The 17,479-nt window shown below is 39.6% G+C and overlaps 1 protein-coding gene across 1 annotated transcript in view; it reads right to left on the reverse strand.

The window, feature by feature from the left end:
• Positions 1-17,479, reverse strand: part of COL6A5 (collagen type VI alpha 5 chain) — a 148,029-nt gene that overhangs the window by 38,592 nt on the left and 91,958 nt on the right. Inside the window, exons 29-33 of the mRNA XM_067033807.1 lie at positions 16,948-17,010; positions 14,584-14,619; positions 14,428-14,464; positions 5,150-5,161; positions 1,307-1,794 (exon numbers count right to left, since the gene is read on the reverse strand). Coding sequence (XP_066889908.1) covers positions 1,307-1,794; positions 5,150-5,161; positions 14,428-14,464; positions 14,584-14,619; positions 16,948-17,010 — 636 coding nt within the window. The remainder of the gene's footprint in view (positions 1-1,306; positions 1,795-5,149; positions 5,162-14,427; positions 14,465-14,583; positions 14,620-16,947; positions 17,011-17,479) is intronic.

Here is a 17,479-nt window from a genome sequence, read left to right on the forward strand (position 1 = left end):
TGTTTTTCTGTAAAGTGCTGACTGAGCATTTGGTAATATTTATTATCATTCCAGCCTTATAGTTAGAAAGTAGCTACTACATTCCTACTCTCTAGTTTTTATGAAACTGGATACTTTGTGTGTTATTTTGTGTTTGACCTTGTTGGTCCCCCATGTAAAGTTTAACTGCAACCTTGGCAATCAAGGAAGTTTATTCACAGGAGTCAACCACATGCTCTTCATTCACCCATGCATTCATTCAACAAATATTTATTGAATGCCTACAATGTTAAATAGGTAATATTCTAGGTGCTGGGGATACAGAAATGAACAAAGCAGATAAAATCTCTATCCTACATTCTAGTGGGGGGACATATACTCTAACGAAACCAATAAATAAATTATCTATGTTGGGAAGTAGTTATTTTTATAGAAAATACTTCAAACTCCTACAATCCTTTCTGTCAGGATCTATTCTCCCTATGACTCCTATTTCCAAAATATTCATGGATACCTTATGAGCAGATTGACTCTCTTCATGTTATAGAGGGCTTTTCTTTTTATAGTAGACATGTGTATTTGTGTAAAAATAGACCTTTATAACCTCTTGGATGACATAATGATTCCACCCAGGTCCAGGAGCATGTATTTCATGGATAATATGAGTAGAGTTTAAAATAGTTGAACAGTAGATGGAGAAGTTCTTAGGTTTGTGGGGAGAAAGAGGGAAGCACAGATCCCATGAGAATCTGTGAATCCAAAAGTGATGGAACCTCTCTTGAGAAAAAGGTTCATACCCATCAAAGTTTTACACAACATCAAGGGTTCAGAAACACTCTAAACTTCACCCATTACAGGTTAAGACCAGCTGTTCAATGAGATACAGCTAGCAGATGACAGATTTGAGAAACACCAGGTTGGCAGAGGGCTGGTAAGGTGTTATATTGACAGATCTAGTTCAAATCTTGATTTAGCCACTAAATAGCTGTACAAAGTTAAAGAAGTCACTCAAACTCTCTGGGCCTCAGTTTCCTGATTTTTAAATGGAGATAATATGCATTTACTTCAGAGGGTTGGAGAATGCCTAAGTGTGTATGTAAAGCTCTAGGGACAGTGCCTGGTGCCCAGCAGGACCTGAACAAAGGTGGCTGCTATCACTGGCTACTGTGCTTATTAAAAATTGGATTTCATGGACCCTGGCAACAATACAGCTGTGAAAATTTCAAAGGGGATCAAGAGGCCACATCTGTCCCCCTACTCCCCAGTATTCCCATCCTGCTAGTACTAATATCTTAAAAATAAATACATTGACCAGGGAAGTACTTACCTCAAAAGCCTCCTCAAGGGAAACCCTTTCATTAAAAGCAAAGACTGCAGGGCTGATATCCAGGGCGCTAAACTCCATGGTGGCCGTGATGATGGATGATCTACTGGCAGATTGTCCATTGCTAAAAAACACAGCGACTCTCTGCACATTGGCTCCTGCTAACATCCGCTTGAAGATGTTCCGAGCCACAAACTTCATTGTGTTACCAATGTCTCGGACTTCCCTGGATTTTTGATATTTAATTTGGGAAAGAAGATGAAGGAGTTCCTTCTTGCTATGGTAGTCAGACCCACGGATAAGGTAGCTGGTGCCTGAGTCGAAGGAAACCACGACAACTCTTGCTCCCACAGGGCAATTATTTTCCCTGATGTGAAGGTCATTGACAATAGAAATGATGATGTCCCTCGTTTCATTAAATCTCTGCTCTGTGATATCGTAGGACTGGTCCAGGGCAAACACTAGCTCTGTTGGATACACTGGACACTTTTCTACAAAAGTGAGAAGCAAAAGTATTAAGTTATTTCACTGGGTCAAAAGCCTTTCCCATTCCCTTTACTCCAGTGAGATAGGTTGACACTGCGGTCTGGGAAAATGCAAGTGTCACATAAACTCTAGAACCAGAGGTACCCACAGGTAAAGGGAGGAAAAGACTCTCCTTTGTTAGCCTGAAGGTGTTACCTAAATACAAAGAAGTGATATTTTGCTATATAATGCTCAGACTTCACTGCCTACATCAGTCTGCTATTTTAAAAGAAATTGAAAGAAATATTTGAGCTGATGGAACTTCCTGTATCCTGATTGTGGTGATGATTACATGAATTTATGCATGTGTAAAAACTGAACAAAAGAGTGAATTTTACTATATGGAAAGTTTTTAAAGGAAACTATGGCTTATCAGAAAATCTGAAGGTAAGGTAACCTTCTTGCACTGTTGGTGGGAATGTAAATTGATACAGCCACTATGGAGAACTGTATGGAGGTTCCTTAAAAAACTAAAAATAGAATTACCATATGACCCAGCAATCCCACAACTGGACATATACCCAGAGAAAACCATAATTCAAAAAGAGTCATGGGGCTTCCCTGGTGGCACAGTGGTTGAGAGCCCACCTGCTGATGCAGGGGGCGCGGGTTCATGACCCCGTTCGGGAAGATCCCACATGCCGTGGAGTGGCTGGGCCCGTGAGCCATGGCTGCTGAGCCTGCGCATCCGGAGCCTGTGCTCCGCAACAGGAGAGGCCACAACAGTGAGAGGCCCGCGTATCACAAAAAAAAAAAAAAAAAAGAGAGTCATGTACTACAATGTTCATTGCAGCTCTATTTACAATAGCCAGGACATGGAAGCAACATAAACGCCCATCAACAGATGAATGGATAAAGAAGATGTGGTACATATATACAATGGAATATTACTCAGCCATAAAAAGGAATGAAATTGGGTCATTTGTAGAAACGTGGATGGATCTGGAGACTGTGATACAGAGTGAAGTAAGTCAAAAAGAGAAAACCAAATATTGTATATTAACGCATATATGTGGAACCTAGAAAAATGGTACAGATGAACCAGTTTGCAGGGCAGAAATGGACACACAGATGTAGAGAACAAACATATGGACACCAAGGGGGGAAAGTGGCAGGGGGGTGGTGTGATGAATTGGGAGATTGGGGTTGACATGTATATACCAATGTGTATAAAATGGATAACTAATAAGAACCTGCTGTATAAAAAAAATAAAATTCAAAAAAAATCTGAAAGTTTATTCTCTTCAAAAATCTTCAGAAATGATCTACTAATAATGATAAAGTCAGCTGGAAGATGTTCATCCACTTATGTGCAAACATTTATTGAGTATCCACCAAATGAAATGTAGGGTAACATGTGCTGTGAGATACATACGAAGATGAACAAATGCAAGTTTACCCCCGAGGAACTTGTCTGGGGAGGATCATGATATTGAAAGGTAGAGAGTGATTATTATTCTTCACAGGGATTCAGAGGACAAAGAGGCTGTTTCCAGAGAGAGAGGATTTCAGGGGCTTTGGGATGACAGCGAGGGTGGCAGGAGGAAGGGGGCAGCACAGTGGACCATGGCAGGCTTTCAACAAACTATTATAAAGATGGGACTGTCTGTAATCTCCAACTCAATCCTAATATATTGTCTTATGATGACTGTACTTGGGGAATTTCATAGGTAATCTGCCCCACGTATCAAACCAAATGTTTCAAAGTCCTTGTTAAAGTCTGAACACAGGAAGAGAAAATGAAATTATTTAAAAATTAAGCACCCCCTCATCTACATCTACTCTCCCCAATCTGGTTAACTCTCAAAATGCATTAAACTCAAAATATAGCATCTCCCAACCGTTGTTCCCAGTAATAGAAATAGAAGAGGAAGTGTTGATTTCAAGATGTATTTTGAATCAAGACATTTTGCTGCGAAGAAATGTTTAAAATATGCAAGCCAATAATGAACAAGAAAATGAGAAAAATGAACTATGCCTTATATCTTAGCTCTATACTAAAAATGATTAATGAAGTGGTAGATAGCATCTTCAGAGCTGACCTATCATCACAGATTTTCCCAGAAGGCAGCACCAGTTTCCATTTATTTTTAATCTTTCCCTTTCTTAGTGCCCAACAGGGCACCTGATAAATTTAATTCAAACCCCTGAAGTTTTACTGAGTGCTTAGATTTACTAAGGTTTTTTTTTTTTTTTTTTTTTTTTTTTTTTTAATAAAGTGAATGGTGCCAAACTTTGGGATGAGCTCAAAGATCCAGTGGATCTATGTCAGCAGGCCTCTAGGAGACCAGGAGCTCTTGGAGTTGACTTAGCTGTCTCAGGGGTGACATCATCCGAGGGGTCTAAGGCACCACGGAACACCAACTGCAGTCTAGGCCCCAGGAAGACCATCCTCCATCCTCCAGGTCAGACTGACGAGTGGTGGGCATGTGGAGGTGAAAGGTGTGAATGGAGCTCAGAGAGAGGAAAGGAAACATCGTCCGTCCAAGGAGCCAGTGTCCACGGACTCAGCAGCAGATAGAGCAACAAAATGGGTCAGGCAGTGAGCAGCTGTGCACTGAATTGCCCAGCAACACAGGACCTACCCTGTGAAGAAAATGCGTTGGAAACTGGCAGGACATGGAAAGAACAGCAGTGTGAAGGGTCTGGGAGCTGGCGGTCAGCATTTTATAGTTAAGTCCAAACATGACACTTAAAATTACAGTCATGGGGGCTTCCCTGGTGGCGCAGTGGTTGCGAGTTCGCCTGCCGATGCAGGGGACACGGGTTCGTGCCCCGGTCTGGGAGGATCCCACGTGCCGCGGAGCGGCTGGGCCCGTGAGCCATGGCCGCTGGGCCTGCGCGTCCGGAGCCTGTGCTCCGCAGCGGGAGGGGCCACAGCGGTGAGAGGCCCGCGTACCGCAAAAAAAAAAAAAAAAAAAATTATAGTCATAATAAGTGTCTGCACAGAAGATAATAAGTGTCTGCACAGAAGGAAGAAGTCTCTTTTCCCATGGGGATGAGAGTTTCTTTTTTTTCCTTTGTGAAGTGTTTATTCAAATATTTTGCCCATTTACTTTTCTTTTAAAATTTACTGAAGTATAGTTGATTTACAGTGTTGTATTAGTTACAGCAAAGTGATTCAGCTATACATACATATATATATCTATCTTTTCCCGATTCTTTTCCCTTACAGGTTATTACAAAATATTGAGTAGAGTTCCTTGTGCTATACAGTAGGTCCTTGTTGGTTATCTATTTTATATATAGTAGTGTGTATATGGTCTTGTCAGAATGCAAGAATAATTTCAGCAAGCTGCATAATATGGTAAGAATACTCACCTTTCCAACAAGCTGTATAGAGGAGAGAGAGAGAAAGAGTCTGTTACACTTTTGGAATGCTGACTAAAAATAATCCAAAAAAAAATTCAACAAAGTTTAATATTCTGTTTAACTCTAATTGCAAATGGGGCTAGTTTCTAATTACAGGAAGCCAAGGTTAAAGGATAGAGGAGGGTGGACACAGAAGTTTATTATTTTATGGCTCTTCCTGACCTTTCCTCCTTGTGAGCTGTGGCCAGCAGACATTAGCAGAATTCTGGTTGAAATTTGAATCACTGATCACTTGTTTTAGAAATAGAACAGATGAGCCTCTGATTAAAATCCAAGATAGCTAAAATTCAATTTGTTTGGTCTCTATTTTACAGCCTTCTGAGAGCCATTCAACAAGGCAGGGTTAAAATACAGGGTCTTATTTTCTTCCCTGATGAACACCTTGGGAACCTCTATTTTTCTGCAGAGCTGTGGGGATTTCCAAATGAACTTTGTATCTGCTAAAACAAATACAGCTCCTGTGTTTGTGTAATCTTGTATGCAGACTGAGGGAACCCCTTGCTTTCTCCCAAGCATCTGGTTTCTCCAAGTGATTTACCTGGTAAGCATGAGATGTAACAGGGGGAAATATTGGCAAATCTTGAAGAAAACACAGGCCTGACAATTTCCATGTTCATTTTACTCAGTTTCTAGGAAGCAAATGAATCACTCCGAGACAATAAAAGATTTTACTAGCCCTGGCAACAAACTGGTCATCCATCCTGCTGGCCCATAGCCCACAAACACCCTCACATCAACCCTAGGAACCTTTTTGTTTGTCTTCATCCTGCAGTTGCTGAGATGCTGACTGCCAACAGAGAGCACACAGAACCCACGGCCTCCTCTGCATCTCAAGGCCTGAAATAGATCTCTCTTCCTGAGAAGTCCCATTTGTTAACTTCCAGCCCAGCTGTGAGGCCAGAAGAACAAACTCTAGAATTAGGTGCATTTGTCTGAGTTTCAGTCTGGGGAAACTACTTGACCTATTTTAGGGTGTTTCTTTTTTTAATTTAGTTTTTCCTGAAAATTCTCTTTCTTATGTCTCTCCTTCTAAGACTCCAATTACTTGGGCCCTCCTGTTTTATTCCCAACCTCTCTTTCTCTCTCCATTCTCCCCAGCTTCCTAGATCTCTTATTTTATTCTGGGAGAAGTTCCCATCCACCAGCCCAGGGCTTTCATGCCAGTGCAGCTGGAGCTGCTGTAGGGCTGAAGAACAAACATGGTGGAGCAGGAGTCCAACCTTGTAGGGCATCTGAATTAGCTTCAAAGGCCTGTCACCCAAACCCCTATCTCAGTTCTGCATTCTAGAGTTCCATGCTCTCTGATCAGCGCCCCGTCTGGTTATAGACTCTGCCCACCCCCCCGACAACTCCCTAATTTCCTGGCTAACTCCTTTCATGCAGTGTTGGAAAATGCCTTCACACCCCAAATCCTCTAAGATAGTTATACACCTCCCTGCACCTTCCACTCCTTGGATCTTCCTTGATTTAGATCACACACTCCTCTCCCTACAATAGCTCTCCCCTTGTCCTCTCCCTGTGCCCCAGGCTGGTTCTCACCTCCTCCCTGTGCTGGAGAGCCTTTCAGCTCTCAAGTGACATCTTTGACATGGGTTCTCCCACTCAACCTTGGAGTTTTCTCCATTGGATGCTTCTTGCCTCTTTCCAAGTTGCCCACACTTGGTGGGACTTCCTCATCTCTGCAGTGCCATTTTTTCTGGTATTGGGCCCACTCTTTTTGCTAATGCAACTCCCTGGGTTGATCCGTTGGAATTCCATTTCTGTCTCTCTAGTTTCACATCCTTTGGAAGCTCATTCATCCCTGTAGCTCTAAGGACGTTAGTAACCCCAGCTTCCATTCTGCCTGTAGATCATTTCACTTTAGGGTCTACACAGCATTCCTCTGCCTCTAAAATGTTTAAACTCATCACTTCTTCTGACCAATAGATTTTCCTCACAATTCTTCTTCTGCCTTCTCATCCACAGTGGTACTTAGAGTTTTTATTTACTTATTTATTTAAAATTTTATTTTAATTATTTATCTTTTTATACAGCAGGTTCTTATTAGTTATCTATTTAATACATATTAGTGTATACATGTCAATCCCAATCTCCCAATTCATCCCACCACCACCTCCAACCCCTTGCTTCCCCCCTTGGTGTCCATACATTTATTCTCTACATCTGTGTCTCTATTTCTGCCTTGCAAACTGGTTCTTCTGTACCATTTTATCAGATTCCACATATACGCATTAATATACGATATTTGTTTTTCTCTTTCTGACTTACTTCACTCCATATGACAGCCTCTAGGTACAACCATGTCTCTACAAATGACCCAATTTCACTCCTGTTTATGGCTGAGTAATATTCCATTGTATATATGTACTACATCTTCTTTATCCATTCATCTGTCAGTGGACATTTAGGTTGCTTCTATGACCAACCTGGTTATTGTAAATAGTGCTGAAATGAACATTGGGGTGAATGCATCTTTTTGAATTATGGTTTTCTCAGGGTATATGCCCAGTTGTGGGATTGCTGGGTCATATGGTAATTCTATTTTTAGTATTTTAAGGAACCTCCATACTGTTCTCCATAGTGGTTGTATCAATTTAAATTCCCACCAACAGTGCAAGAGGGTCCCATTTTTTCTATACCCTTTCCAGCATTTATTGTTTGTAGAGTTTGCATGACGACCATTCTGACTGGTATGAGGTGATAACTCATTGTGGTTTTGATTTGCATTTCTCTAATGATTAGTGATGTTGAGCAGCTCTTCATGTACCTCTTGGTCATCTGTATGTCTTCTTTGGAGAAATGTCTATTTAGGTCTTCTGCCCATTTTTGGATTGGGATGTTTGGTTTTTTTAATATTGAGCTGCATGAGCTGTTTATATAATTTGGAGAGTAACCTTTTGTCTACTGATTCATTTGCAAATATTTTCTCCCATTCTGAGGGTTTTCTTTTCATCTTATTTATAGTTTCCTTTATTGTGCAAAAGCTTCTAAGTTTCATTAGGTCCCATTTGTTTATTTTTGTTTTCATTTCCATTACTCTAGGAGGTGGGTCAGAAAAGACCTTGTTGTGATTTATGTCAAAGAGTGTTCTTCCTATGTTTTCCTTGAAGAGTTTTATAGTGTCTGGCCTTACATTTAGGTCTTTAATCCATTTTGAGTTTATTTTTGTGTATGGTGTTAGGAAGAGTTCTAATTTCATTCTTTTACATGTAGTTGTTCAGTTTTCCCAGCAGCACTTATTGAAGAGACTGTTTTTTCTCTAGTGTTTATCCTTGCCTCCTTTGTCACAGGTTACTTGACCATAGGTGCGTGGGTGTATCTCTGGGTTTTCTATTCTGTTCCATTGATCTATATGTCTGTTTTTGTGCCAGTACCATACTGTCTTGATTGCTGTAGCTTTGTAGTATAATCTGAAGTCTGAGAGCCTGATTCTTCCAGCTCCGTTTTTTTTTTTTATTTTTCCCCTCAGGATTGCATTGGCTATTTGGGGGTCTTTTGTGTCTCTATATAAATTTTAAGATTTTTTTGTTCAAGTTCTGTAAAAAAATGCCACTGGTAATTTGAGAGGGATTGCACTGAATCTGTAGATGGCTTTGGGTAGTACAGCTGTTTTCACAATATTGATTCTTCCAATCCAAGAACATGGTATATCTCTCCATCTGTTTGTGTTATCTTTGATTTCTTCCATCAGTGTCTTATAGTTTTTCTGAGTACAGGCCTTTTACCTCCTTCAGGAGGTTTATTCCTCGGAATTTTATTCTTTTTGTTGTAATGGTGAATGGGATTGTTTCCTTAATTTCTCTTTCTGATCTTTCATTGTTAGTGTATAGGAATGCAAGAGATTTCTGTGCATTAATTTTGTATCCTGCAACTTTACCAAATTCACTGATTAGTTCTAGTAGTTTTCTGGTGGCATCTTTATGATTATCTACATATAGCATCATGTCATCTGCAAACAATGACAGTTTTACTTCTTCTTTTCCAATATGTATTCTTTTATTTATTTTTCTTCTCTGATGGTCGTGGCTAGGACTTCCAAGGCTATGTTGAATAATAGTGGCAAGAGTGTACATACTTGTCTTGTTCCTGGTCTTAGAGGAAATGCTTTCCATGTTTCACCATTAAGAATGATGTTTGCTGTGGGTTTGTCATATATGGCCTTTATTATGTTGAGGTAGGTTCCCTCTATGCCCATTTTCTGGAGAGTTTTTATCATAAATCAGTGTTGAATTTTGTCAAAAGCTTTTTCTGCATCTATTGAGATTATCATATGGTTCTTATCCTTCAGTTTGTTAATATGGTATATCACATTGATTGATTTGTGTATATTGAAGAATCCTTGCATCCCTGGGATAAATCCCACTTGGTCATGGTGTATGATCCTTTTAATGTATTGTTGGATTCTGTTTGCTAGTATTTTGTTGAGGACTTTTGCATCTATATTCATCAGTGATATTGGTCTGTAATTTTTTTTTTTTCTGTAGTATCTTTGTCTGGTTTTGGTATCAGGCTGATGGTGGCCTCATAGAATCAGTTTGGGAGTGTTCCTTCCTCTTCAATTATTTGGAAGAGTTCAAGACAGATGGCTGTTAGCTCTTCTCTAAATGTTTGATAGAATTCACCCAGGAAGCCATCTGGTACTGGACTTTTGTTTGTTGGAAGATTTTTAAGCACAGTTTCAATTTCATTACTTGTGATTTGTCTGTTCATATTTTCTATTTCTTCCTGGCTCAGCCTTGGAAGGTTATACCTTTCTAAGAATTTGTCCATTTCTCCCTGGTTGTCCATTTTGTTGGCATAGATTTGTTTGTAGTAGTCTCTTAGGGTTTTTATTTCTGTGGTGTCTGTTGTAACTTCTCCTTTTTCATTTCTAATTTTATTGATTTGAGTCCTCTCCCGCTTTCTCTCAGTGAGTCTGGTTAATTGTTTATCAATTTCATTTATCTTCTCAAAGAACCAGTTTTAGTTTTATTGATCTTTGCACTTGTTTTCTTTGTTTCTATTTCATTTATTTCTGCTCTGATCTTTATGATTTCTTTCCTTCTGCTAACTTTGGGTTTTGTTTTTTCTTCTTTCTCTAGTTCCTTTAGGTGTAAGGTTAGATTATTTATTTGTGATTTTTCTTGTTTCTTGAGGTAGGCTTGTATTGGTCTAAACTTCCCTCTTAGAACTGCTTTTGCTGCATCCCATAGGTTTTGGATCATTGTGTTTTTGTTGTAATTTGTCTCTAGGTGTTCTTTGATTTCCTCTTTGATTTCTTCAGTGATCTCTTGGTTATTTAGTAAAGCATTGTTTAGCCTCCATGTGTTTGTGTTTTTTATGTTTTTTTTTCCCCTGTAATTCATTTCGAATCTCATAGCATTGTGGTTGGAAAAGATGCTTGATATGATTTCAATTTTCTTAAATTTACCGAGGCTTGATTTTTGACCCAAGATGTGATCTATCCTGGAGAATATTCTGTGCACACTTAGAAGAAATTGTAATCTGCTGTTCTTGGATGGAATGTCCTATAAATATCAATTAAATCTATCTGGTCTATTGTGTCATTTAAAGCTTCTGTTTCCTTATTTATTTTCATTTTGGATGATCTGTCCATTGGTGTAAGTGAGGTGTTAAAGTTCCCCACTATTATTGTGTTACTTTCAATTTCCTCTTTTATAGCTGTTAGCAGTTGCCTTATGTATTGAGGTGCTCCTGTGTTGGGTGCATATATATTTATAATTGTTATATCTTCTTCTTGGATTGATCCCTTGATCATTACATAGTGTCCTTCCTTGTCTCTTGTAACATTCTTTATTTTAAAGTCTATTTTATCTGATATGAGTATAGCTACTCCAGCCTTCTTTTGATTTCCATTTGCATGGAATCTCTTTTTCCATCCCTTCACTTTCAGTCTGTATGTGTCCCTTGCACTGAAGTGGGTCTCTTGTAGACAACATATATATGGGTCTTGTTTTTGTATCCATTCAGCCAGTCTGTGTCTTTTGGTGGGAGCATTTAATCCATTCACATTTGAGGTAATTATTAATATGTATGTTCCTATGACCATTTTCTTAATTGGTTTGGGTTTGTTTTTGTAGGTCCTTTACTTCTCTTGTGTTTCCCACAGAGAAATTCCTTTAGAATTTGTTGTAGAGCTGGTTTGGTGGTGCTGAATTCTCTTAGCTTTTGCTTGTCTGTAAAGCTTTTGATTTCTCCATTGCATCTGAATGAAATCCTTGCTAGGCAGAGTAATCTTGATTGTAGGTTTTTCCCTTTCATCACTCTAAATATGACAGGCCACTTCTCTCTGGCTTGTAGAGTTTCTGCTGAGCCATCAGCTGTTAACCTTATGGGGGTTCCCTTGTATGTTAGTTGTTGTTTTTCCCTTGTTGCTTTTAATAATTTGTCTTTAATTTTTGTAAATTTGATTACTATGTGTCTCGATGTGTTTCTCCTTGGGTTTCTCCTGCCTGGGACACTTTGTGCTACCTGGACTTGGGTAGCTATTTCCTTTCCCATGTTAGGGAAGTTTTCAACTATAATCTCTTCAAATATTTTCTCAGATCCTTTCTCACTCTCTTCTTCTAGGACTCCTATAATGCAAATGTTGGTGCATTTAATGTTGTTCCAGTGGTCTCTTAGGGTGTCTTCATTTATTTTCATTCTTTTTTCTTTATTCTGTTCGTGGCAGTGAATTCCACCATTCTGTCCTCTTCCAGGGCAGTTATCCGTTCTTCTGCCTCAGTTATTCTGCTATTGATTCCTTCTAGTGCAGTTTTCATTTCAGTTATTGTATTGTTCATCTCTGTTTGTTTGTTCTTTAATTCTTCTAGGTCTTTGTTAAACATTTCTTGCATCTTCTCGATATTTGCCTCCATTCTTTCTCCAAGGTCCTGGATCATCTTCACTATCAATATTCCGAATTCTTTTTCTGGAAGGTTGCCTATATCCACTTCATTTAATTGTTTTTCTGGGGTTTTATCTTGTTCCTTCATCTGGTACATAACCCTCTGCCTTTTCATTTTGTCTATCTTTCTGTGAATGTGGTTTTGTTCCACAGGCTTCAGGATTGTAGTTCTTCTTGCTTCTATTGTCTTCCCTCTGGTAGATGAGGCTATCTAAGAGTCTTGTGCAAGGTTCCTGATGGGAGGGACTGGTGGTGGGTAGAGCTGGGTGTTGCTCAGGTGGGCAGAGCTCAGTAAAACTTTAATCTACTTGTCTGGTGATGGGTGAGGGTGAGTGCCCTCCCTACTGGTTGTTTGGCCTGAGGTGACCCAGCACTGGAAGCTACAGGCTCTTTAGTGGGGCTAATGGTGGACTCTGAGAGTGCTCATGCCAAGGAGTACTTCCCAGAACTTCTGCTGCCAGTGTCCTTGTCCCTGCAATGAGCCATAGCCACCTCCCACCTCTGCAGGAGACACTCCAACACTAGCAGGTAGGTCTGGTTCAGTCTCCTATGAGGTCACTGCTCCTTCTCCCTGGGTCCTGATACACACACTACTTTGTGTTTTCCCTCTAAGAGTGGAATCTCTGTTTCCCTCAGTCCTGTTGAAGTCCTGCAATCAAGTCCTGCTAGCCTTCAAAGTCTGATTCTCAGGGAATTCCTCCTCCCGTTGCCAGACCCCCAGACTGGGAAGCCTGACATGGGTCTTTGAACCTTCAATCCAGTGGGTGGACTTCTGTGGTGTAATTGTTCTCCAGTTTGTGAGTCACCCACTCACCAGTTATGAGATTTGATTTTATTGTGATTGCACCCCCTCCTACCATCTCATTGTGGTTTCTCCTTTGTCTTTGGATGTGGGGTATCTTTTTTAGTGAGTTCCAGTGTCTTCCTGTCAATGATTGTTCAGCAGTTACTTATGATTCCAGTGCTCTTGCAAGAGGGAGTCCTTACAGTTGTTTTAAACTTGTTTTTGTTGTTGGTCTTTCCTGGCCATACACCTTCAATGACTACATTTTTATCCAGTCTCCTACAATAAGTCTTTCTGATTTTCCCATTTTCCATTCTTCTGATTGTGATTGTATAGGCATGATTATAAATTGAAATGGAAACATAAAGAAAGACAAATCATCTAGACTTCTACTACCCTAATACAATACATGGTTACATTTTCCCAATTCCTCCTCTTCTAGTATTTGTTTATATGTATATATATTTACCTATATGTAACAATGAAGAGTCAATTTAATTTTCTGTTTTTTAATGACAATGTTTTTCATATTTGTGTGAGTCTTCGTAAAAATCATATCTGCTTAAATTTTATCAGAGGATGATGGACTATAACCCAATTATTCTATAAGTATAAACAGTCTACATATATAGTCATTTTTCTCTAATGAATAATATTTCAACAACTTCTGTACCTATAATATTTTTCCTTTATTTCCTTAGCATAAATTTCCAGAAATGAGATCACTGGTTTTTTTTTTCTATCTCATATTCTCCTTGATCATAACGAAAGACAACCTCTCTCTTTGTTGACCCTGCTTTATTCCTTTGCTGAAACTACTCTCTTTTTAAAAAATTTATTTTATTGAAGCATAGTTGATTTATAATGTTGTGTTAATTTCTGCTGTACAGAAAAGTGATTCAGTTATTCATATATATACATACACACATTCTTTTCCATTATGTTTTATCTCAGGATAGTGAATATGCTTCCCTGTGCTACACAGTAGGACCTTGTTGTTTACCTTTTCTATATGTAATAGTTTGCACCTGCTAATCCCAAACTCCCAATCCATCCCTCCCCACTCCTCACCCCCTTGGCAACCACAAGTCTTCTCTATGTCTCTGGGTCTGTGAAACTACTCTCTTGCTGCTTCCCATCACTTCCTATAACCAGATTCAATGACTTCCATTCAAGCAGCCTTCATTAATTAAGTAGCCAACCAACCCCAGATCCCCATGATCATCCCTTCAACACCATGCCCTCCAGGCCTTTGTACATAATTGTTATACTAGTGTGAGCTGAGTCACACACCTTTTAAGTTGGTCACTGATTTTTTCCCACAGGTATGTTTTCTCTCCCTCTAGGAAGCACAGCTCTGAGATAAGGCATGTGCCTTTTCCTTCCTCCTTTGTTGTGAGCTGTTACCACAGTAGGCACTCACAGCAAGCCTGCTGCCAAGGACATATGGTTTCTCCACCAGTGAGTTCAGCCTACTGATTCCACATCCCCACACTGCCTTCATCCTAAGTGCCCTCACTAATCAATGATGCTCTACAACACACAGATACTCACGACTATGGTCCTTCATGAACTGGATTAGATCACATTGCTGTACATGAAAAAGGAGAGAGAAAATAAGAAACATGAACACAGTGAATTCCAAGTGGCCATATTCATTTCCCAGTGAACAGGTTGCATTTTTGTGTGTGTGAATAAGGCGATACATACAGAATATACCCGCTGCCCTGCCATGCCTTTAGGGCCCTAGGAAAACAAAAACAGAGCAAGTTATTGGTATGTGAATTGGAGTCTTCAGTGCTCTTCCCCCACACACTGAGAGTATAAACCTTTCTCTTTCAGTGTTTGATCAATTAAGCTAATGTCTACCTAGACTGAACTGAATGATTTTTCTAGGACGACAAGAAGGAAAGAAACAAAAGTACTTTTTAAAGATACTTGTACTGCAGATAGAACATTTAGAAGGCATTTCTCATAATAATACTTAAAATTATAAACAGCAGGCTTCCCAAAGAGTAGCATGAAGCAGAGACATTTACTGAAGTATATTTAAAATACTGGCAGCAGCACACAGCCTCAACATATGTGAAAAAAAAAAAAAAAAAAAGACAATTACATGGCCAAATGGACATTACACAGAAGGAGAGCATACACATTAAGCTCATAAATACTGAAAGGTGATGGAGGAAAGGAGTACAGATAATTGGGTGAATGAGTCAGGGAAGGCTCTAAACACAGTCAGCTGCCTTTATTGACAGTGTGAGTTTTTCTCTTTTTCCTTTTAATTCCTTTTTATCAGGATCGGCCTTCTTCTTGGCAGTTGGTTCTTAATGTGTTTGCACATATGAATCCCTTTGGATAGCTTTTAAGTATTATTATGAGAAATGCCTTCTAAATGTTCTATCTGCAGTACAAGTATCTTTAAAAAGTACTTTTGTTTCTTTCCTTCTTGTCGTCCTAGAAAAATCATTCAGTTCAGTCTAGGTAGACATTAGCTTAATTGATCAAACACTGAAAGCTAGGATGTTTGCTGGCTTCAGAAAATGCTGTCACATGCTCATGATTGCTATACAATTTCACTGACCCCTCAGAAGCTCATCCATGAATGCCAGTGTAAGAACCTCTGTTCTAAACGACAACTGGGCATCTGTCCATCCATCCATCTATCCATCCATCCATTCATCCATCCAATGAACAGTTAAGTGTCTGCTGAATGCTGAGGTGGCCCACTGTGTGCTGCTGGTATTAACCAGAACTGTCATGGCATCCATGATTCTACTCACTGGGGGCATATTTTCTTCCTGACCCAAATCAAGAAATATGTATCTCACTAAAAGATTCAGTCTTATTCTTCCATTTACAAGTGACAGCAGAAAACAGAAAAGAATGCACAGCCATTTAAACAGAGAGAGGAAGAGTTCCCAGATAATGAATAGAATAGGTAGCCCACATCCTACAGAAGATCAGAACTGTGGAGAGTAGGTTCCAAAAGACTGAGTTTAAGAATAACTTCGAGCAACTCCTTAAGGAGAGACTGAGGAGCACAGGCATGAGACAGAGAAACCACAGTATACCAGACCAGCATGGCCAAACACAAGAGCAGGAGGATATGGGACCTCCAGGGAGAGCTCCAGAATCTGGAAAGGAGGCAAATTCAGACCAGTCCAGATTGACTCAGAGACCAGATTTTCACCCACATGACTAAGAATAGTCACCAGTTCCTTAATTCAAAAGAAAAAAAGGATTGTACCAGAGTATCCTTTACAGTGAGTTGATTATCATTCTACTACGGATTCAGTTTTCCACAAAACATCCATGTTTTTGTTTTCTTTATAAAGTTGCAAGTTAAAGAACCCCTCCAGGTAGTCAGAAAACAATCACAATACACAAAATGAGAGAAGCAGTTTCTCCTGTCCTTACACAATGCTTCCTGCACCTCACACACAAAACACAGAAACTGGCAACATTTAGTTCTTATTTGACTGTTCTCTTTAGGGGAGAGAGACATGTTAATGTCATCACAATAACACATAAGGCACTAAAATAGAGATATGGATATCTTGTCTGTGGGAGATGTGCCTGGCTCTGCCCAGGAATGTTGCTAGAGGTGCCATTGCTTTTGTAATTGAATCACAGTGGAAAGTTGCAATTTTATTTCCAAATCTCCCCAACGTCTAAATCGTGAGGTCAGGAAGGCAAAAATAGTCGTTTGGGAAATTCTATCAACCTGTCAGGACACTTTAATGAAGCTTATGCATTCCCATCCCTATTTTTAAACCCTCAGTAAAAATTAACAGTTACAGCTCATATTTGCATTGAACTTTATAGTTTATGAAGAGCATTCACATTTGATTATCTGATCCTCACAACTACCTTTTGAGGTGTTTCCAACAGGACATGTCATTCCCATTTTAGAAGGAAATTGAGAGACCCATGGACTAGTCCAAGGGCACCCAGGTAGCAAGAAGCAGAATCTGGATTTGAACCAGTGCTTCTGACTTTAAATTCTGTGCTCATTTCAGTGGGCACCCTAGGAAGAAGCACATGCCCCTTAGTTCTCATGAGTGTACTTACTCTCCGTCCAGGAGGGCCTTGGGGTCCTTGAGAGCCTTCTTCACCTTTCAAGCCTACAGTGAGCTGCAGGTAGAAATATACATGAGTTTCCACATCCTCTATCCATGGAGACTACCTCAGCCTTAATGTGACTTTATAATTTAAAAAAAAATTTTAGCAAAAGCAACTATTAATTCAAGTTAAGCAAATTCCTTATGTGTAATATAAATAGCCATTCTTTTTGTCCCACAGAACTCACAGAAAAATTAACTTTTCCAATAGTTCATTGTTAGTGTATAGAAACACAACTTTATTTTTTATTTTTATTTATTTATTTATTTATTTTGCAGTACACGGGCCTCTCCCATTGTGGAGCACAGGCTCTGGACGTGCAGGCTCAGTGGCCATGGCTCACAGGCCTAGCCACTCCGTGGCATGTGGGATCTTCCCGGGCTGGGGCATGAACCTGTGTCCTCTGCATCGGCAGGCGGACTCTCAACCACTGCACCACCAGGGAAGCCCCACAACTGATTTTTATATGTTGATTTTGTAT

Source organism: Kogia breviceps, chromosome 5 (assembly GCF_026419965.1).
Source record: "Kogia breviceps isolate mKogBre1 chromosome 5, mKogBre1 haplotype 1, whole genome shotgun sequence".
In the NCBI taxonomy this organism is placed as follows: domain Eukaryota; kingdom Metazoa; phylum Chordata; class Mammalia; order Artiodactyla; family Physeteridae; genus Kogia; species Kogia breviceps.